Consider the following 23,463-nt stretch of genomic DNA (forward strand, 5'->3'; position numbering starts at 1 on the left):
CCCTCCATGTGGTGGCAGCCAGGCTCTCCCCCAACCCCAAGAAATGTGCTTCACCCTCTCCAAGGCCTGAGGCGGCATGACTCTTCCACTGCAATGAGGTGGAAGGCCCATTCTCTGCCTTTGGGGCAAACTCACCCTCTCCATGGGCTTGGGTGGGTCCACTCTCCTGGTCTGAGGCTTCTTGACTTCAGACCTCAGCCTCCACGGTTTTGCCTCTGAAGTTATTTTTCCTCCAATGTGCCCCTTCTCTGAACCCCTCAGTCCAGACTGGCAGCAGCTCTGTTTATACAGGTCCCACAGCACTCTCGTTGGCTTTCTATGCAGTAGCCTTGGATCATGCCCATTAGACATAAGGAGTTTCCACAAATCTTTCCTGGATAACTCCATGTCTGATCCTGACTTTCTCTGAAATGGCTGGCTAGTTCCACATTTGTTTAAATCCACACTATACTCTGTAGTCTCCCTTTCTGTAGGCCCAGAATTTTCTGGGACCTCAATTTCTGGTTTCTTTTTACTCAAGAGTTCAGTTTTCAGCTTATCTCTTTCCTGTCGCATTTCACTATAAGCTGCAAGGAGAAACCAGACTGCACCTTCAACATTTAATTTGGAGATCTCTTCTGCTAAATATCCAAGTTCATGGCTTTTAAAATCTGCCTTCCAGCCAATACCATTAGTCAACTTTGCCAGATTATCTGCCATTTTAAAACAAGGATCACCTTCCTTCCAGTTTTCAATAACACGTACCTCATTTCTTTCTAAGGCCTCATCAGAGGTATCTTTCGAGTCTACATTTCTACCAACAGTCTCTCCAAAGCATTCTAGGCCTTCTCTATCAAGCTTTTCACAACTCTTCCAGAATTTTTCCCATATCCATTTAAAAAGCCATTTCAACATGTTTGGTATTTGCAAACTGCAGCAGCAGCACCCCACTCCTGGTACCAAAATCTGTTCTAGTTTGCTAGCTGCTGGAATGCAATATACCAGAAACGGAATGGCTTTTAACAAGGGGAATTTAATAAGTTGCAAGTTTACAGTTCTAAGGCCTAGAAAATGTCCCGATTAAAACAAGTCTAAAGAAATGTCCAATCAAAGGCATCTAGGGAAAGATACCTTGGTTCAAGAAGGCCGATGAAGTTCAGGGTTTCTCTCTCAAGTGAGAAGGCACGTGGCGAACACAGTCAGGGCTTCTCTCTCAGCTGGAAGGGCACATGGCAAACACGGCATCATCTGCTAGCTTACTCTCCTGGCTTCTGGTTTCATGAAGCTCCCCGGGAGGCATTCCCCTTCTTCATCTCCAAAGGTTGCTGGCTGGTGGACTCTGCTTCATGGTACTGCAGCATTCTCTGCTCTCTCTGAGTCTCTCATTCTCCAAAATGTTTCCTCTTTTATAGGACTTCAGAAACTAATCAAGACCCACTCAGATGGGTGGAGACATGTCATCCCCTAATCCAGTTTAACAACCGTTCTTAACTAAATCTCATCAACCAGGGAGATGATCTCATTACAGTTTCAAATATACAGTATTGAATAAAGATTATTCTACCTTTAAGAAATGAGATTTATATTAAAACATGGCTTTTCTTAGGGGGCATATACCCTTTCAAACCAGCACAGCTAGTATACATATTCTCAATGTGGGTAGTATCACTCAACGGGGTGAAAAATTGGTCTTAAGGGGTGAAAAATTCTTAGACGTACATTGGTTTATGACAGTCCAAAGCTCAACCCTATCTGTAGTATTTACTACTCGTTAGGGAGAATTTAATTTAAATTTAATTAAACAATTTTTTAAAAAGTTAAAAATTTGTCCTTAGTGGGAAGGTAACAAAAACTTGAGAAGCACTGGTCTAGTACACAAGAATATAGTCTTTGAGAGACAGACCTGGTATAAACCTGGCTCCACCACTAACTCACTGTGGCTTCAAACAGGTTACTTAACCTCTCTGAGCTTCACTTTTATCGTGTAAATGAAAAGCACATTACATATTGCAGAGTTATTGGAAAGATTAAATGAGGTAAATGAAGTTCCTGGCATATGAAGTAAATGACTAATACATATTAATTTTCTTTCTCTTTTAACTCATCTCCCCTTCCCAGAAAAGAGATTGTTATGTTCAGAACTCTCTAACCTCCCTTTCAGAAGTAGTTCTACAAAATAGGCGAGGACTTGACTTACTTTTCCTTAAAGAGGGGGGACTATGTGCAGCTTTAAAAGAACAGTGCTGTTTCTATGCAGATCACTCTGGTGTTAAAAAGTCCATGACAAAACTCAGAGAGCGCCTTCGTGAAAGACAAAAAAAACGAGCTGCAGTAAACTGGATAGGGATCTTATTAGGTGAGATGAGAAAAAAAGCTAGTTGGCGGAAAAAAAACTCGTAGGGCAAGGTGGCTGCTTAAATATGCTGGGGGTAGGGAAGATGTAAAGAAAGAGGAAGGGTTCCAAGGAAATTCGTAAAGGATTTGACGTTCAAGGTAAAGCAACCACCAAAAGGTTCTTCCTGACGGTTTTTAAAAATGGCTCTAAGGAAGATTTTTCTGGCATCTTAGATTACACTGGAACCAGAAGATATTAATTGTGGTGGAGTTGGAATCTAAAGATCCGGGTGTATAAAATGTTGAACAACGGGGGATTGTGGAAATTAATTATGGACAGTCTCATTTTTGAAATATCATGCAGCTAGTACAACTGTTTTTGAACAATATTTAGTGGCATGAAAAAAAATAACATAAAAGAATGTAAGCAGACTCCAAAACCATACGAAACATTTTTATCAAATGTTTTCTATCTAGGTAGGAAATAAATTTTTTAAATTAAGACGTTTCGCGTGGGATTTTGATTTTCTTTTTGTATTTTCCTGCACTTTTCGATTTTTCTGCCAAGAACTTGAGTTGCTTTTATAACCACAAGAGTTGTTTTCTGGCTTTGCCACTTACTGGTTGAGGCCCTGGCGCAGCAGAACGCAGATTTCCAGGGACCTGCCTTCCAGCGCTACCCCAGCCTCTCGGACCCAGGAAGAAAGCCGGGCAAGCGAGGCGTAGGGAACGAAAGTCTAAACAGGGGATCTGGAGACCCGTGGAGAGGCGCTCAGTGTTCGAATCCTCTCGCTTAATACAAGGCCCGTGCTGGGAAGAAAAAGGGGCAGGGCTCGGGCTTCCAGAGTCGCAGGGACTGCCGGAGACCGAAAGGGCGGAAGGCCTGAGGGCCCCTCTAGCCGCCTTTTCCAATCCCCAGCCTCAAAGTAGCCGGAGAGAACGCCGCCAGCGCGCGCCAGCCGAGCCCCGGGTGACAGACAGGAGGTGGGGGTGTGGGCGGAGCCTCACACCCGAGCTGTGATTGGAGCACCCAACTCCGCCCAATGCTCAGCGCCCTCTATGTGATTGGCTAGCAGTGGAGTGACTCGGGCCCTGTTTCAATGATTGATAGGAGGTAGACTGCCCTACGAATCCGCCTCGGCTTCTCCCATTGGCATCCTGAGAGAGTAGGCGGGATTGGTTCATCGTATGGTACGGATGATTAGCTAATGGCTGAGAGTTAAGAGTGTTGGGAGAGAACCCTGGGGCGGGAGCGGGGTTACCGGAGACTTCCTCCTTGTTATTGGGTGATGAAGTGAATGGGGGTGGGTACGAAAGTACAACCGCTACCTGGGATTGGCGAGCACTTGGAATGAGTGACAGGCAGGGGAGCGAGCTGCGCGACCAGCGGTTTGTTTTTCCGAGCGTTCCTGAGGTGGAGAACGGTGGCCGGACGGAGCGACTGCGGAGCTGAGGGACTAGGCGGGCGGGCGGGCGGGCGGAGGAGCGCCGCCGAGGCCGGGCTGGGCCGACCCGCGGAGCGCCGGGGATGTAGCGGGCCACCCTGCCCATGCCACAGCGCCCGGCTTCGGGCGGAGCCGGAGCCGGAGCCTGGGCAGGCGGCGGGGGCCCCGAGTGCAGCCCGCGCCCCCAGCGCGGAGCCAGGCCCGCTGCCGTCTCCGCCGCCCGCGCCCCCGGCATGCAGCCCCGGCTGCGGAGGTGACAGTCCTGGGCCCCAGCTGCCGCCGCCGCCATCGCCACCATGGGTGAGTGTCGCCACCGCCCCGGCCTGTGCCCGCGCTGCTTGCTTCGCCCCGCCCCGGCCCTGGCGGAGGGGGGAGGACCCTGGGCCGCCGCCTGACAGGCATGGACAGCCCGCCGGGCCCCGGCTCAGACCGCTGGCCGCCCATCCGCCCCGTTCGCGGCCCCATGGCCCGGGCGGGGGCTCTGACTTCCAAGCCCGCCAGGGCGGCCCCGGCCGTGGAGCCCGCCCCGGGGCAGCCCTCCTTCCCCGCCGCGCGGCAGCGCATCCCGAGGAAGCGGCAGCGGGGATCCGGGGTCCCTGCTCCGTGGGCGGTCAGCTCAGGCTGGAGCCCGCCGGACCGCGAGCCCGAGGGTGGGGGAGCGGGAGCGCGGTGAGGGGCCCGGGCTAGAGGTTGGTGCAGGCCCAGCTGCTGTTGTGTCTTTTCCTTGATTTGCTTTTTTTTCCTGCCTGTGTCATTTCCTTCCCTTTGCTCACACAGGCCAGCCTGTGAGAGTTCCCGGGGCTTGCTCTCCAGCCCTGTGCTCTCCCCAGCGCCGCGGGGAGGGCCTGCGGGGAGATAGGCTGGGAGGTGATTGAAAGGCGAAACACTGTTACCCGCGCGGTTGAAAATGCGTGCTGCACGCAGTTTATTGGACTTTGGAAATTGGTCTGGTGCTGCCACTTATAATTTATATCCTACTTTGTGGAAAAATCCTATTGCGGTGTTTTACATCCTTTTTTTTAATCTTGCGGTATCACCGAAATTATGTAACTTTTGAGAGAAACGTTCGCTACACAAAAAAATCTCCGTGAAATAATTTCCTTTTTATCAATATTTGCAAATTCAGCCGCGAAGATGTAATCTCAGAAAAGCTTTTAATGTCTTCCAGACATAGCATTTTAACTGAATTGAATTTCATATCCTATTTGGTAACCTAGCAAATGACCATAGGGCTAGATTAAGAAGCAAACAATATTTTAGATATACTTGGCTTCTCTTGTTGAGACAGTTGTTGCGATACTGTTTTCCGCAATCACAGCTTTTTCGAACTATTCAGAATTGTCCTAAATAATACAGCTTCAGTGAAAGTATTCTTTGCAAAAAGAGTGTCATATGGAACACTTTGAAGTGTCCCGTATAAAGAGGGAATGTCAGTGTTTGCTTTGATCTATAGCAAGGTCAAGTCATTTTTATACAAGTTAAGTCACATTGGCCAGATAATCTTTTGTGGTACATCTCTACACTCTGATTTTGAATGAATTGCCTTGTTTTATTTCACGCTGTCCCCTCATACAATATAGAAGGGGTTTGTTCATTTTGTAGGCTTACTTTTCCTTCACATGCTCTACTTCTTTAGTGCTTCTTCTGGGGAAAGTCTATGAAAATAGGCATAAAAGGAACCCAGTAAGGCCTAGTATTTAAATAAATAATTCAACAAGTACTTACTGAATATTAACTATAAAGGGGCACAGAATTCTTTTAACGTTTATCTTGTGTTAAGAAATTTGGTGCTTGAACTAAAAATCTTTGATTTGTAAATCTATTTTGTGATAGTCTTTCTAATAAGTCTTTCCTCTTGAGCCTGTGGAGATAGTTTAGGTCCCAAGGGGGGCTGGGGGGTGGGAAATACTTGAAATATGCAGATCTGTCACTCCTCACTGTCTTGACTGTTAAAGCAGTTAAGAGTGCCCAGGAATGTGTCCACCAGGTTTCGTTTTCTAACATGAACAAAATCTGAGCCTGTTTTCACATTTTACGATATTTTTAAAAAGTTTACTTTAAATGTGTTGAGAATATGGAGAGACAAAGTAATTTGAGAAGAAACGAACCATCTAGGTAGGGTCAAGAGGCCCAAAGAAAAAGGACTAGAAACTCAGTAACTTTCCATTTCTTCACCTGTCAGTTTTGCATGAAGGACCAGACAGCGAAAATCAAATCAACCTGGTGGCTCAGTATTGTAACCATGGTAGTTTAAAGAACAACGGTCTTGGCTTTCTTCAGCACTTTTCCCCCACACCATTCTCTTTTCTGTAGATGTCCTTGACATGTAATTAGAGTTAGTATTGAATTCTCCTAAACACCTGGTTCTTTTTAATTTGCTTTGTATAGGACTCAGCGAGGATATATGTATACACATACTCTTTTAATTCTTGTTTCCATTTTGATGATATAAATGATCATTTAAATTCCAGGGTTATTTAGTTATCTTTAGTTGCTAACTCTGAACATTATTTTTGTCGATGAGAGAAAGACAAAGATTTCTTAATATTTTAGTTATCCTTGTTAAACTCCTTTCCGTTGAGGAAAGGACTAAAACTAATTTTCTGTCCCTGCCGTGAATGTTCTTTGGTTAACAGTCATAGTTTCCTGAGAACTCAAGCCTGTTTGGCAACTTGAGTTGGTAATAAAAACAGGTCAGATTTTATATTGGCTGTTAGCCCCAGTAATTTTTAGTAGAAACTACTCATCCCTGTAAATAATGGGAAGTATTTGCTTTTGGGCTTTGCTACTATGTGGTATAAATAAAAATTGGGATTGGTTGATTGTTTTTCTTGATCACACTAGACTTCTCTCCCTGTTTTAGTAATTATAGTGGCAAATGCTGTTAATTACACTGGCGATTAATTTACTAGAATTTGTTTGGATTTGTTATATGTGTAATCTGAAACTTAGTGATCAGTATTACTGAAAAATATGTGACATTTAGAAGTATTACAGGTAACTACAGTAAACAGAATACATGATTAAGGATAGTCGGGTTCTCATTTGAAGTCAAAATCACTGTGACCTACAGACCTTGCATCTCTATGGCTCCAAGGCTTTTGAGAGCTCCCAGTTAAAACTGGTCTCAATTCAATTTGGCTAGAATATGACCCACTTCTGACCAACCATGTAGACTCTGAACAGTTCTTAACTATTTGATTGAAACTTAGATTACAGTTTAATAATTCATTATGGCTATATCATGACTAGATTTCTGATATTTTAAAAAATGATGGGGGATTTTGAAACTGAATTTTAGGCATTTGTACAAAGTAAATATCTGTCCAATTGAGCATTACTCTGGGAAATACAGAGAGACTATGAAGCAGTTTTCCTACTCCTATATAAGCTAGTTATTTATTCTTTGCCCATTTATCAAATTCCTGCTATGTGCCAGGCACAGTTTATGCCCAACGCTTTCATTATCCTGGCCTCAAGATCTTACAGTTGGGTAAGGTGAACCAGAAACTTGTAAATGAGTAAGTGTAGTGAGGTCTTATAGGTACTTTGTCAGAAGTGTGTAAAAGGACCCAGGAAGGAGAGATAGTTTTGGTGTTGACACACATAATCCTATAGTCTTCAGTCCTTTTGGTTAATTTTGTTACACATTAAAATATAATACTGTGGTATGAGAAAGCAGTGGGTTACTTTGCAGTATGTTTTGTTTTTTATTTTTGAGCCATCATTTAATATTGAGTGCCTATTGTATCCTAGAAAGAGGAACTGAAAAAATAAATGCCAAATTTTGACTTTGAGATCTAGACACATTTCAGTCATGTCCTTGAAGGAGAAAAGTTTCTTATGATTTTAGGATCCAGCCATATTGTCAGGTTATACTTACTATAAAATGATGTTTGCCCAGATATGGATAGGGTGGAGGCAGTGGAAGTGTGTAAATGTCGTAAAGCAAAAGATATTATAATCTCACTCAGGGACACTGTGAAGCACAGATACCCTAAGTAAACACTGATCAAATGATCTCGCAGAGTTGAGTAGAGCATTGGCAACATGAAGAAATAATATCGTGAGTTTCAATGAAAACAAAAACTAAGATATTACTTTGGGGATTTGTATATATGGAAGAGAGTGTGTCTGGCATAGTAAACAGATATTATGTAGGACAATAATGTTCACTGGAGAACATAAAACTTCTGGAAACTTTTCTAGGTTTTTTGTTTGTTTGTTTGTTTGTTTTAACATCACCTGGGTCTTCAGCACAGCAGGCGAGAGCTCTGTCACTGAGCCACCGTTACCCTTTTCTAGGTTTTTAATAAGGGAATTCATAAAGGGTATTACCTTAAGACCCTGCTTTTAAATAGAAGAAATAACTCAGTCTGGAAGAGTGACTTCCTGCTGAAACTAAGAGAGGAGCATATTGCCTGGCAACCTTACCACATGGGTCAGGGTATCAGAAGAAAAAAATACACGCTGCTGGATAATTATGGATAGCTGTCTACCTAAAACTGTTTAAAAGCTTCCACTTTTTAAGCCTGAACTCTAATCCTTGTTTCATAGACCCCTTCTTTTCTATTTTCTATGAATACTCCTTTCCACTCTAGATTCTTAAACCTCTTAATCTCTAGAATTAATTTCTTCCTCTTTGTGCTTCTTCCTGGTAGCTTTTAAGTATGTCAGACCACCCCCATCCTCAGGAAATCTTTTCAAGGTTATAGCGCACTAACTCTTATCCCTGTCTCAGCTTGTTCACATATGAGGTTCACAAGTTGTTTGCTGCTACTTCTAATTTTTTAAAAATTTTCATCTCTAACTTCTTGTTTTCCTTTAAATTTTCGTTTCTGCTTTTTCTACTCTATTGGACCTGCCTGGCCTGTGCCTCCTGTTACCCTTCTTTAGTCTTGGCTCCTGTTGTGTTACTCTTCTTTTTACTAATCCTCTTAAAAGCTCCTTTGACAACTTCCCATCTTTCCACTGTAATTGATTCAGTTTACTCACTGAAGATCAATCCCTGACCCTCTTTTTTTCCACTCTTCCTACAGTTCTTACAGATGGGTAAGAATTAGTAAACTTATTCATGTCCTTTCTCTTCCTCCACCTCTTTATTTAAGCTTCCCTGCATAGTTGGAACAGCTTACCTTCTTGAAAGAATCTTTATTCTGATAATGTGTTATGTAAGCTCATCTGTACAACCTCCTGCTACTTATACTTTTAACAAGTATGTTTTATATATTTGTGTTTATATATTCTGGTGTTCTGGTGTGTATAATGTCTAATTAGATATGCTTGTTTTTACACATCATATTTGTGTGTTGTTTGTCCTTTTATCTGTAGAATTTGATCAACTTCAAGTATCTTTTTTTTAAATTTCTAATATATAATACATGATAAATGGTCAGTAAATGGTTATTGTTAATAATTAGTGAAAATCCAGGAATAAAATTAAGTATTCCAGTAAATTAAATGGCCTCCAGTCTTTTTCCATTGACCTTTTTCCTCTGATAATAATCATAGCCAGCATTTTTAGCATTACCAAGTACTAGGGTTTTGTTTTGTTTTATTTTGTTTTAATTTTTTAACCCACACAGCAGGTCTCTGAAATGATACTCTTACAGTCCCTATTTTACAGAGGAGAAAATTGAGCCTTCGAGAGAATAAGTGATTTGCTCAAGGCTTCCTTAAACTCAGGTCCTTCTGACTTAGAAGTTCATATTCCTAACTACTGTAGTCCAAGAAAGCTGATATTTGTTTCAAAAAGTTTTGCTTATTTCTTAATTTGTTTTTGTTTTTTTAAGGAATACCACTGAAAGAGTGCTGATAATTCAGTTAAAATATCAATCCAGGAAGAAATGCCTAAAAGAGCCACTTGATTCACTTCCTGTCTTTATTCATGTCCTCAGTTTGAAGTATCAGTTTAAGGACCTGTCTGCCTCTAGCAGTGTATTCTACTTTGGTATAAAATCACATTCTATAACCCTGGTTCACTTGTGTCAGTTGTCCTTGATTTCAGGAGATGGTGCCAAACCATTCCTCTAGTGTGTTCTCAGCACTGAAACTACTGAACAAGTTTATCCATTAAATAATGCCAGGAATTGGTTAATTTCCTGGAAACAGAATTTGTCAACCTCATAAACCAGCTCTTATAATAGCATCATCTTCTGCAGAATTAGAAATGGTTTCTCCAGTCATATTTATTGATTTGATTTGAAAATTGTTTTGTGTATGTGTGTGTATTCACATCCATTCTGGTTTGTTATCTGAGTTCAGACAACTGAAATCCTCAATTCTTAGGGCAACTGTGTTGATAAAAAAACTTCATACACTCTCTTAAGACTGTTGCTGGGTGTTCCTCAGAAAGCACCTACCTGATCATAATCCTCCTGGTATTGATTCCAATGTACTGTTACAGTGGACCCAATTAATTTAAAATATATTATATTTAATAATATATAAAAACTAATTTAATATATAAGCCTATACATATATGATATAGTATATATATCATATACATAAGTCAACTTAATATATAAGCCCAATCATCCTAGCTTAAATGTTATGCTTTAGTTTCTAAACCTTGTTTGGGAACTTATAAAAACAAAACAAAAAGCCTTGCAAGCTTCCCTTTCTTTAAGGAGCCTTAGGGAAATTGCTAGAAAATATGAAATAATTGGGATTTCTGTGTTTTAATTTTGACAGCTCTCTTTCTGAAGACACTCACTTCCTCTGCATTCATTATCCCCTTTACCACATGCTTTTGGTAGTACAACTGGGTCACTCTCCTACATACCCTTGTGTTTATTTTGAAGTGGAATAATATATGAAGCTGTTCTATTTATGTTTTTCCTGCAAGTTTTAAATTTAATTTCACTTATCTGAAGAGGCAAAAAACTCTTTATAGGCATCCTTCCCCTTCCTTTCCTCCACCTCCACAGAGAGCATATGGGACAAGTGAGCACATTTGGTTTAGGAAGGGGGGAGAGGCAAAGAGCATGGGAGAAGAGAATAAAGTAGTTTTACTTCCTATACTTTCATGCTGTTCTTTCCTTTCCCTGGAATATTAGAGTATTTTCAAGAGACAATGATAAAGGACAGAAGATAGGCACTCTTTCTGGGTAGATCATTTTGTACTTGCCTCTTTTAAGGTGTGACTCACTTGTCACCACAGCAAAGCGCAACAACTCACCCCACGTTTTCCCATTCAGATTAGCAGATTTATTTATTTTCAACCTGTAAATGCTATTTGAGTGGACAAGGATCTCTCAAAGGACCTGGGAGTTGTTTGTAAAGCATGGAATTAGACTGCCTTGTGTTCTGGGTTTTGGCCAGTTGTCCTCAATGCATAAGAACTTTAGTACTGTAGGCTGTTTCAAGAATTAAAAAAAAAAGATTTAAAGTAATGCCAGTAAGGCAGGGACAATGTATTGGTAGGTCAGTTAGGGAAGAAAAACAATAGAAATACCTTTTGACTTCCCTCTGGGAAGCAAAGGACCTATAAATTTGTAAAGGATTCGGGGTGGGGCATTCAAAGGTTAGGCTTGTAAAACATCTTCAAAGGAGCTACATGAAGAAGTCCTTGTTTGCTACCTTTTAAAATGTACTCTCCTACATGTGATGCTTTAAGAATATGTTTGGTAACTAGCTCTTACCATAATCAGTTTTCTATGAACTCATCTTTTCATTTAGTACCCTTCTATGCTGAATTGTGTTTTCTTCACTCCAACTTTTCATTTGTTTTTTTCCTGATTGAATTTCTCTGGCACATGATGTACTGCTCTGTTTGGGCACCTCCTTCCTCCCAATGGACTGGTAAATATCACTGCTGGAAATCTGATTAGAGAGCTATTGGTCCATTAAAATTCAGTTAACATAGTCTGGCCTCAGTTATCTACTTTTCAGAGGCATCAAACATAAGTGATTAGGGTTGTAGGGTCTATCATTTTGCCAGGGCATAGTTCCCTGAGTATTAATCATATAATTTGTGAAAGTGCTCTTGCTGGTCTCTATTAGAGTATCTTAGCCCATTTGCTCTCTTTTGTTGCAGACGAACAGGAGGCGTTGGACTCAATCATGAAGGATCTGGTGGCCCTCCAGATGAGCCGACGTCCCCGGCTGCCTGGATATGAGACCATGAAGAACAAGGAGAGTCACCCAAATAGGCAGGTGTGTGTAGCCTTGGCATATTTTAACTAGATTTGTAGGGAAAGGGTTTTCAAATAGGAAACATTTGAGAAGCCAAGGGTACTCTGATACCAGGTTTTCTTTCACAGTTTGTTTAAGAGTAAGTGATAGATACCAAGAGGTAGGTCCATGATCTGGAATCCCAAAGCCTTGTGCATCTGACTCTTGTAGTGCTTCATTTCTGAAGAATAAGAATAATTACTTCTCTCATAATGGAGACAGTATTCATATGATTCTTTTCCCTCTTTATTGATTATTTGGCAACTGTTTTACCCAGAATCACAATTCCTAATCTGAAAATTTTTAGTTACCTTACCATATATACTCAGGAAAAAAATAATTTTTGTATTATCTTTTATAAAATACAATTAGGAAGGGAAATTTTTTTATTTATTAAAATGTCACATAGTATATTTTAAAATGGGGCAGTGCATCGGTGGCTCAGTGGCAGAATTCCCACCTGCCATACCGGAGACCTGGGTTCGATTCCCGGAGCCTACCCAGGCCAAAAAAAAAAAGACTATTTAAAATGTCACATAATATATTTTAATTAATGTAGCATTTATTAAAGTGTCACATAAATGACAGATTTTATTGTTATTTTTATTTACAGTTGTTTACCCTTATTAACTCAGGTAATTGAGAATAACTTTTTATTGAGGTTTGTCTGCTTCTTTGGGAAAACAGTTCCTATTTTTGGTAACATTTAAACTTTTATGCTGTTGAGAAGCTTCTCACCTTCTCATTTGGTTGCAGAGAGGAGTGAATGTAGGGGAGTTTCCCTTCCTAGTGGGTTTCCAGTGCTATATTAAATGGTCTGTGTTGGACATGTTTGTTGAAAATTTGTCTATAATCTTATTTCTGTTTTATGGTTCTCTTTGATATCAGCTAACCTCCTCTGTCCTCATTTGCATTCTGTACATCAGTTCTTCAGAAGTACCCTTGGTTCCTGGACAAAGTTTAAGGCCCTAGAACTTTTTTCTCTCTGGTGTTTCCTACATGTAGTCTCCTGGAGTATTTCTTGATTTTAGGAATACTAGGATTCCTAAGGATTAGTTTAGAAAGCTGCTTTTATTTTTGTGGTTACCATATGGAACTGAGAGAACCATAGATTAGGGCCCATTCTTGTATATTTTCATACATTATTCTTTCTTATCATAAGGATTCCCCTGTGGTGTAATTCATTGGTATTCAAAGCTGCTTTTGGAAAGAGTGTTTCACCAGAAGTGAATCCCCTCCCCCAGGCTTAAGCCTAATGACCTCACTTTCCTTCCTGTCTTCCTATGTGGAGTTGCTTGCTAATACTGCTCCAGTCAGCTGACCTTTCTCCAGACTGGACTATTAGTGTGGATATCAGTTAGTGGGTGAAAAGGGGACATTTCTTAGGTTGGAAGACCCAGAGGGACCAGATTGGGAAGAGGAAGGGTAGAGTGGTCCCTAGTAGTTCCTTGAAGGAAGATAACCTTTCAGGAATTCTGCTTAAATCCTAGAAGTTATTATAAGAGAAGTTCTGATAATTTATTCTGCCTACTGCTGTATTATTAGAGTGAAATAAGTGTGAAACTACTGTGAAAAGGATTGACTATTGCTTTGGAAGTAATCCTGACAATATAGTTCCACAATTTATGTGAATATCATCAAACTTTTTCTGTTGCATGGAGGATACAAATTATTAGCCTCAGTTTTTTTTGTTTTTAAAGAAAAAATACTACATCAGCAGTTCAACCCTTCTGAACAGCCCCACAGTAACAACAAGCTCATGTGTTTGTTGTTAAAAAAATAAATTTTATAAAGCTGAAATGTACTTTTAAATCTGATACTAGTGCCAGAAGAGAGTGGAATTCATTTCCCAGACAAGTCAGTTGGTGTGGAGGGAGTACTAGCTACTCATGAACTATGTTCATTGCCTCTAGTCACCATTTTATACAGTAATGTAATTCATATGCAGCTGCTCTCAGTGGTATCATTAAACTTTCTGTGATTATGGAAATGTTCTATATCTGTGCTGTCAATACACTATCCACTAACTACATCTGGTTACTGGCAACTAAGAAACTGAATTTTTAATTTTATTTAATTTTAATTCATTTAAATGTAGCTCGTAGCTATTATATTGGACAGGCTAGCTTTTTTTTTTTTAACATGGGCAGGCACCGGGAATCGAACCCGGGTCCTCTGGCATGGCAGGCGAGCATTCTTGCCTACTGAGCCACTGTGACCTGCCCGACAGTCTAGCTTTTATACTACATATAAGGGACTATTGATTTGTTGGGCAAGAAATGAAGTATTTGCTTGGAAATGTTTTGAGATTCGTTGGTATATTCATTCCTTCTATAGAGGTAATGAATTTCTAGGCATTGTGATAAATAAATTTGTCAGTGTGAATGCAATCTAAAATTCTATTCCAGGGGGCAGGGAAATCTGTGGGGAATGCAAAGCCGTGGAACCAGCATAGCTGTTTAAAAACTGAAGCTCAAAGTTTTATTTTTATTTATTTATTCATTTATTTATTTTTATTCTAGTAGTGGGTAATGGGGCAATGGAAATGTCCAGGATAACTTTCCCAGTAATGAAATCAAGGTTGTAGAATGTTCTCCCCTGAGCAGTGTAGTAGCCATCCAGCCTCTAACTGGGAGAGGTATTTTTCAACAACATCCTGAAAACGGAGAGAGGAAGCAAGTCTCTGTGAATGTATTTCTAGGAAGAATGAGGTGAGATGGGGCTGGGGTGTGTGGGGTGTGGCTATTTACAGCTTAATTTACTGAGAATATGTTAATAATCCATTAACATGGACTGAATTCACATTTTTTATTGTTGTTGTTTTGGTTATCCCACCTTAGGCCTGGGATAGGATTAAACAGTATTCTCCATTACAGAGTCTTCTACCAGAAGGTCCATGCTTAGGTGATGGGAGGAGTGAAAGATCAAAACCTAAATTTAAATGGCTGAGATATACCAAATTGAATTAAGAAATGTCAAATTGGGCTAAAGATTCCAAATGTAGAGTCCCAGTTGAAAGTAACCAAGTATTTTGGCCAGCAGGAAAGGTTGTTTGTTTGAGGGAGAAATGGTATTGGCAGAGGCAAACAGCCCTCCTGTGTGAGAATGGGAGTACTGCATACAAGGCATAGTTGAGATTGGACAACCTTATGAGGCTCAAGCTTGGCATATCAAGGAAAGCCAGAGGAACTATATGTTCATTGATGGAATTATTTGGGGAATGAGGCCTGGAAGAACTTGAAAACCTAGTTTAATGTCTCTGCTTGGCAGGACTTTAGACATCCTTTTCACTAAGTAAGCTTGTTTACTTAGGGAATATATTTGAGAACAAAGACACACGCTGAGCAGCTATGGAAGTACATGGGCCATAAAGTATTTTGGTTATGAACTATTAACTAGGAGGTAGAATCTATGTTCTCTGTATTCTCCCTCCTGTACATTGGACCCCTGGAAGCCTACAGGTGATAGTTAAAGCTGACCGAATTTCTTAGATGTGTGGTGCATCCTAGGTATGGCTGGGGTCTGTGGCTGGTTTTGCAGGCCATGATGAGCAACATTTCTTTGGTTGTTATCAACTCACAGTGCTTTATCATTGGGTTCTAGTTCTCTGTGGAGTTGACAGCTTAGTTTAGTGAAAAGAACACCAGCCTAGGAGTGAGGAGTCACTAAATTATCATTATTCCATTAATAGAGATTTTTACAGTTTACAGAGTACTTTCACTTTTACTTCACTTTGAACAACAACTATAAGCATGTGTATGGTACTTTAAAATTTGCAGAGCTCTTTCACAAAGGTATTGTGTAGCTCCAGGAAACAAACCCAGATCTGACTCTACTTTTACCATGTATAAGTTATATAACCTTTCTGAACCTCAGTTTTTCCACCTGAAATATAAACATAATAATATGTTTGTATTACTATATAATGTTCATATATTCTGTTGTTGTAAGATCAAAAGTAGAATGTAAAACACTTTGTTTTAAAACAACTGTACAGATGTAAAGCTGTAGTAATAGCATCATTTCTAACCAGAACAATGCACACTGTTGTGAAAAGTATGTCATGGATTAAGGTTTTTCTTATTTCACTGGAGTGTCGTTACTGTCTATCTGATGGCCCTTTGCAAACCTCTGAACCTAGCCTAATTGCTGAAAAGACCATTAGAGGAGGATATATAATCTTCTTTCTTTTGAGTCTTATCAAAATGGTAGGTATAGGCTTAAACAGAGCCAAAGGTCTGAATCTCACCCTCCTGATGTTCACTGGTGGATGTTTCAAAATGTCAAAACTGCCTTCTTCATAGCAAGCACAAGCAGGGCAGGGCTCTTGGCTATTAGTTTAGAGGAAGAGAATTCTAGGAACTTTTTCCCCTGCAGAGTCAGTGATTGAGCAGACTGCCTTTTTTCTATATTGTAATAGACCTTCTCTAGGGCACCTTGAGCAGAGTTAGGTTTCTGTTTACAGATGTTCAAAAAAAAATAGACCTTCTCTAAGACTGCCCTTGTCTTTCAAGGGTTGTTGATAAGGTAGGCTGGCTAGGTTGAAAATAAAACATTGAATGCAACACAGAAGACTGGCATTATATTATGTAAAAAGGTTTCTTTATAATTATCTCTTTCAGTGATCTCTTAGGATTTTTCTGAATTATATTTACACATAAAATTTTAATTTTTGTTGCCCTTTTCTTTTTTTTCTCATTTATCTGTTATCTTTGGCAAATAAGGCCCTCAGTGCCAAAGATGTAGGGAGCCATCGAAGGTATGTAGCAAATACAGGGTAGAGGAAACAATAGAGAATCAGGGACAGGGAAAGAAGGATGATGGCTGACTGAGACTTTTGCTAGGTCAAATTAGTATACAGACCTTTGTTTAATAAACGCTATTTGATTTTTTGAGGTTCTTGAGAGCTCTCTTGGGTTACATGTTCAGTTGTGAGTTCAGACTTTTAGAAGGTCATATCTATTTAAGTTTGGTGTCATTATTGGTTACTCCTATTCCCCTTCTGAGTTCCCAGATTCATAGCCTTCATTGCTTCTTTCCCTGTGTGGTTCTCACTGTTCCACTCACCAAATTGGCTGTGGTAAAGTCAGTGGGGGTTAAACCTTCCAAAAACTGAATCTTTGCACTGGAACTCTTTTCTTAGCAGCTGTTGCACCTCTCTATTTAGCTCAACGTGTACCTATAGTCAAGACTCTTAGATACATAGAAGAAATATTATTCATGTTCTTTGCTCATTGGGAAATGAGAAATACATACATGAAAAAAAGAAATTTAAGGTAGGCTGTGACTGTACCTAACTGTATGGAGCAGAGAGTAAATGCTATGGGAAGTCTGAAAGATGAAAGATGAGCTTGGGCCAAAAGAGTATGGAGTCATTTGTGGAGGAAGCAGCCCTTGAATGAGGCTGTGAAATATGTGTAAAAGTTTAGTTAGGTAGAAAGGAGGAAGGGTGGCTCTCCAGGTGGGAAACAGAATGATTAAATGCCTAAAGAAAGAAATGAATATGGTATATTTCAGGAAATAGTATGGACATGGGTCTGGCTAGATCTTGATCTTGTTAGAAACAAGTAGTGTCAGATTGTTAGGTGAACTGAATGAGCCTACATTCCAGGGAGCTTTGAATGATAGCTGAGGATTTAGAGTTTATTCCATAGGTTATTGGGCATCACCAATTACCCTTTTTTTTTTGCATGAACAGACACCGGGAACCAAACCCGGGTCTCTGGTATGGCAGGCGAGAACTCTGCCGCTCAGCCACCATGGCCGGCCCATCACCGATTGCCTTTTGAACAAGAAAGGGACATAATGAAAGTGGTGATTAAGGTGATTGGAACTGTAGAGGAATATAGAGTGAGATTGGAAGGTGTGGAATGGGCCCAGAGTTACAGAGTTTGCTTTAGTAATCCAGGAGTGAGGAGAAAGGAACTCTATCAGGTGATGACAGAGAGAATGGGGAGCAGAGTCTCATACCAGAGGCCTTGAGAACTGGAACTTGTTGTTTGGCCATGAGGGGGAAAAGGAAAGAAAGAATTTAAGCAAAACTCAGAGGTTTGAATGCATATAGCCAAGAGAGCAGGGTGAGACATAGCACACTGGAAAGGAAGACAAAAGAAGGGTAGTTGATGCAGACATGAATAAGTTGAATTTGAGTGAAAAAAACTGAGAGAGTTATGCATAACTGCATTGTGTGTGTGTGTGTGTGTGTGTGTGTGTGTGTGTGTGTGTGTATGGTTTATACAGGCCCACAATTTCTTTTTTTTTTTTTTGATTCCATGTATAATTTATATAACTGGATGGCTATAACTCCTGCTAATAAATTGTGTACACCCTGAACGTAATAAAAACCAGCCAGCACAGCAGAATTGGTCTATCCGTTGCTGCATCCTCAGGGGATGGCAGAGTTAAAGAATGATGAGCATTAAGTGCTACAGCAGGCCCACAATTTCTTATCTGCATTTTTGAAATCCAGAGTACTACAAACTGAAAGTATGTTTTTGTAAATTTGTAGCAAATTAATTTGGCAATACAACCTGGCTCAGCTGACACAGTGCTATTTATAGTCTTTATTTGTTCTACTTACTGTGAAATATTCATATTTTTCACTTCAAAAATTAGGATAGCCATGATTACTAGCTTATGCTGTATTAACAAATATTCTCTAAAATCTCAGTGACTTAACACAAAACTATTTCTCACTTGTGGTTTATGTTCAGTGCTGTGAAGAGAACTGTGCTCCCCCTAGTCACTTAGGGACCTGGATTGAGGGAGACTGCATTTCTTTTATAAATGTACCATCTGGAACATGTTTCAACCAGAGAGGAGAATGTAGAACTCATTTCTGTTCCCAGCTTTTCTTCAGAACTAGTCACAAGGCTCCAAACTGCAAGAGAGGTTAGGAAATGCAAGGGCAAGGGGAGTATGGAATACCAGTGAGCATTTTGCCTGTGCCACACGAGTGCTGCCCAGACACACCTCTCTCAGGGGCCGTCACATAATGTGGAGGACATATACTGTATTATTCTCTAAATCCAAAAAGTTTTGTATTCTGAAACACTTTAGGCCCCAAGCATTTGGTTGAAGAATAATGGACCTTTATCATTTGTTGAACACATATGTGTTAAGTTCTATATCAAATTATATGATTTAATTATTTTGATAACTCCACGAGATAGATACTGTTCTCAATTTACAGGTGAGGAAACTGAGTCACAAAAAGGTCAGATACCCTTCCAGTATGAAAAATTTAGAATGGCCATAGCCCAAACACCCCTAAAGAGAGGTATGGAAAGATCAAAGGTGATGGTGGAATTATACAGAGAAGATAGGATTTAACAGTTGAATATGAATGCTGAATCATTCAATTGATATCTCTTTTAGTCTCGTGTATTTCAGAGCAGTTAGAAATAAAAACCTAAAATTGTGAAATTGTAACTCATGTCAAATTTTGAAATATATTCTACAACTAAATGTGGTGCTGTGCTTTGAAGCTTAGAGCTGTTTTGTATATGTGTTATTTTTCACAAAAAAAGAAAGGAAAAAGTCAATTATGATGATAAAAAAAAATTTAAATCCTCTAGCCTCTTATATTCTGGAGCAGTTAGAAGGGAAAATATGAGAAGATCATATGGTAGCTACCATGACAAACTCGGATCTGTCCTGTAACTACTTGTTGAAGAGTGCTTTGAAAACTATTGCTTTTTAATTTCATTGCTTTGTATATGTTATACTACACAATAAAAAAAAGTTAAAAAAAAAAAAAAAGGTCAGATAACATATTCAAAGTCACACAGCTGGAAAGTTGTAAAGCCAGAATGTGAAGTCAGCGTGGTTGACTCTAGAGCTGTATCCTTAACTACATATCCACCTGAAATACGGGCAGGCAGATGAAGTTTTAATTGAGTGATTGGGGCTGGACATAGAGATTTAGGAATCTTCTATTTAGAGATTGGCAGATTAAGTTTATTCCCAATGGGGAGAAGATGTGAGGAAAGGGGTAGAAGTCCAGAGGCCAAAAGTCCAAACACTGAGGAATGGTCACATGTGGGGGAGGGGTTGTAGAGGGCATGAAGAGGAACCAGCAACGAAGCAGAAGTGGTTAGAGTGGTGGCAGTTTCCCTGAGCTGAAATGGAGTCACAGAAGTCATGGGAGGAACAAACTTGGTCCCAAAGAGATGTGCCTCAGAGAGGTCAAGGAAGATGGTTAGCAGGAAGGAGCAGATTCAAATTATCTTTGTCTGAACTTCCCTTATCCTTTGTTTATTATGATCAGCCTGACAAGGGAAACTCAGATTTAGTAACTTGGTAGATTTTGGCACACCATGTGGTACTTGGAAGCTGGTTATGGGCCTGCTTCCTTCCCTAGAAAGGCATCAGAGAAGGGATTCAGGGGATTCAGTTGGTAGGCATTTTTATTTATATTGCCTATTAGTCACAAACTTCGTTACTTTTGGGTAGGAGTGATTTGCGGTTTGGGGGTGAAGTTTAATCTCTTTTCTTACTAAATTCATGTAGAGTACTGTTCCTTTTATAACCCATCTTGAAATAAATTCTGTACCTTTCAGTCCCAGAAAGGGACTGAGGGAGGGGAATTCCTTTATCAGTGTGTCTAAAACTAATGTTCCAGATTGAGAGTAAGAGCAATACCAAGGTGTGTTGGACAGAAACAGGTGAAAAGATATGGTAACTCAACTGCAGGAACATATAGGACTACAATGTGCAGTTAGAACTTGCAAAATTCCAGAGCCAGTTGTAGAAACAATATGTGAACCTAGAAATGGCATGTCAATGTTTAGCAACATGTCTCAAGCACCATGCTTTGGAGCGCCTTTGCTATGGTAACTGCTTATTATTTCTGGGGAAGGAGAAAAAGGAGATAGTGAAAAACCTGCTGACATTTATTCAAACCTTGAATCCATACAATAACTTCCTCCAAAGCACTGCCCTACCTTCCTACTCCATGTGCACACATACATTCCATACTCACATTTACTTAGGATGCAGATGAGAGGGTTGTGCATTGCTTTCCCATTCTACCTCTTCCATCCCCATTCATCCCCATCCATCCCCATCCACCTGCAGCCCAGCCACAGACTCCACTCCTGGTTCCTCAGGTATTAAAACTTGCTGCATAAACTTCCCCATTTGGAGAATTTCTGATATTCTTGCAAGCAGTGGTAACAACCAAATCAATAGGCCAAGCCCTTGATCTTGGGGTCCACCCCTATGAAACTTATTCCTGCAAAGGATAGGCTTTGCCTACGTAAAATTAGGCCTAAGAATCATCCCCAGAGAACCTCTTTTGTTGCTCAGATGTGGCCTCTTTCTCTAAGCCAACTCAGCATGTGAACTCACTGCCTGCCCTCCTACATGGGACATGATTCCCAGGGGTATCAATCTCCCTGGTAGTGTGGGACAGAAAGCCTGGGATAAGCCAGGACCCAGCATCAAAAGATTAAGAAAGCCTTCTTGACCAAAAAGGGGAAGAGAGAAATGTGACAAAATAAAGTTTCAGTGGCTAAGAGATTTCAAACAGAGTCAGAAAGTTATCCTGGAGGTTATTCTTATGCATTCTATAGATATCCCCTTTTAGTTTATGGTGTATTGGACTGACTAGAGGGAAGTACTTAAAACTGTTGAGCTGTGTAGCCTAGATTCTTGAAGACGATTGTATAAAGATAACGTTTACAATGTGACTGTGATTTTGAGAACCTTGTGTCTGATACCCCTTTATCCAGGGTATGGACAGATGAGTAAAAAATATGAATATATATAAATAAATAATGGGGTGGGAAAGGGTACATATAAATTGGGTAGACAGAAACACTAGTGTGGTTTCTGTACACTGGTACACTAGTGTTTCTGTCTACCCAATTTATATGTACCCTTTCCCACCCCATTATTTATTTATATATAATTTATTCACTATTCATTATTTCAAAATTTATTGAAAGGTGAGAGGGCCATATCGAGGACTGCGTTTTGAAATGTTATCATACTGCAGCTCTGTTCCTCTGGGGAGCCTTGCTGTCCACTGTTTAGTACATGAACTTTAGTACACGAACACTAAGCTCTTTGAGACCCAATTTCCTCATCTTTAAAATAATGGAGTTAGAGGACTGAAAATTTCTTTTCAGTTCTTGTATGCTAATTCATGATTTCTCAAAATGTGGTCTTGGGAATGCCTAGACCTTTCAGGGTCCATGAGGTCAAAACTATTTTCATTATAATACTAGGATATTATTTGCCTTTTTAACCCTCATTCTCTCAAGAATGTACAGTGGAGTTTTCCAGAGGTTACATATGTGTTATCACAACAGATTGAAAGCAGAAGCAGCCATGAAAATCCAGCTGTCTCCTATTAAGCCATGTGTTAAAGAAATTTGCATTCTTCTCACTAAATTGTTTTTGGAAAAAAAAAATTTTTTAATAAAACTGTGTTTCTGTTAACATGTAATGGTTTTTATTATTTTTTAAATGAATAAGTAAATTAGAATTTTCTTAGTTTTAATTTCTAATATGGTAAATATCAATAGATATAATGCACACAAACAAAAGCTCTTTGGGTCCTCAATAATTTTTAAGAGTATAAATTAGAACCACTGTTTCATTTCAGTAGACATCCTTTCTGGGCTTGGAAGAGAATTTTAGCCCCCTAATCTCTTGGGAAAAGGGAGTTCTTTATGTACTCACCTATTTTTCAAACTTGCTCCCTTTTTTGTTGTCTGCTCTGTCTGATATTATGTTCCTTATGCTCAGACAGATATTCTTAAACCCTCTTCTTTCTTCTAAGCTTCAGTCCATTAATTTATCTTTCCCAGTATAATTTGCACCCATTGACTATGGACTCTTTATCTTCTCCATCTCTATTCTTTACTTGTTTCTTACGGTCTTACTTTTCATTTTCCTTTTTAGCTCTTCTTCTGTAATCTCTTCTCTTTTTCTGTCATTCTTTGATTCTTTCTGTTTTTTTTTTTTTTTTTTGCCCTTTTGCAATACATCTTCTTCCTTGATTTGTTCTTTAATAGTCTAACACTTCTGCTTCCTCTCACTTTTCATATTTACACTCAATTCTGTTCTCCAATTCATTCATCCATTTAATAAATATGATTAAGCATAGATACTATATGCTCTTCCCTTTGCTTGGAACTAGAGATACCAAAACAAGATAGATATGATCCTTGCAGTTATGGAGATTTCAGACTACCCATGATGATCATTTTTGGATAAGGCTGGGGACAGTATATGATGTAATTTCCTGGAGTCCCACTTTACGCTCACTGGGGTAGTCTTGACAGGGATCATGGAAACCAATAGTAATTAAAATAGCATCCGCAGCAGTAGCAGCAACAACAGCTGCCACCATTTATTGCATGTCTACTGTGTCATTCATTTTAATTATATTGTTTAGATTTTATGACAACTTTTTAGCCCCCCACATTGCAGGTAGAAAAACTAAGATTCATAAAGGATAAGTAACTTGCCTGTTGTCATATAGCTAGGAAGTATAAACTTTGATTTCTTCTTCAGTCAC

The 23,463-nt window shown here is 39.8% G+C and overlaps 1 protein-coding gene across 1 annotated transcript in view; it reads left to right on the forward strand.

The window, feature by feature from the left end:
• Window positions 1-3,942: 3,942 nt before the first annotated feature.
• The window catches only part of MAP3K3 (mitogen-activated protein kinase kinase kinase 3), a 102,252-nt gene continuing 82,731 nt past the window's right edge, over window positions 3,943-23,463 (forward strand). The window contains exons 1-2 of the mRNA XM_077163541.1: window positions 3,943-4,058; window positions 11,797-11,915. Coding sequence (XP_077019656.1) covers window positions 4,055-4,058; window positions 11,797-11,915 — 123 coding nt within the window. The 5' untranslated portion in view covers window positions 3,943-4,054. The remainder of the gene's footprint in view (window positions 4,059-11,796; window positions 11,916-23,463) is intronic.

This window comes from Tamandua tetradactyla, chromosome 6 (genome assembly GCF_023851605.1).
Source record: "Tamandua tetradactyla isolate mTamTet1 chromosome 6, mTamTet1.pri, whole genome shotgun sequence".
Lineage (NCBI taxonomy): Eukaryota > Metazoa > Chordata > Mammalia > Pilosa > Myrmecophagidae > Tamandua > Tamandua tetradactyla.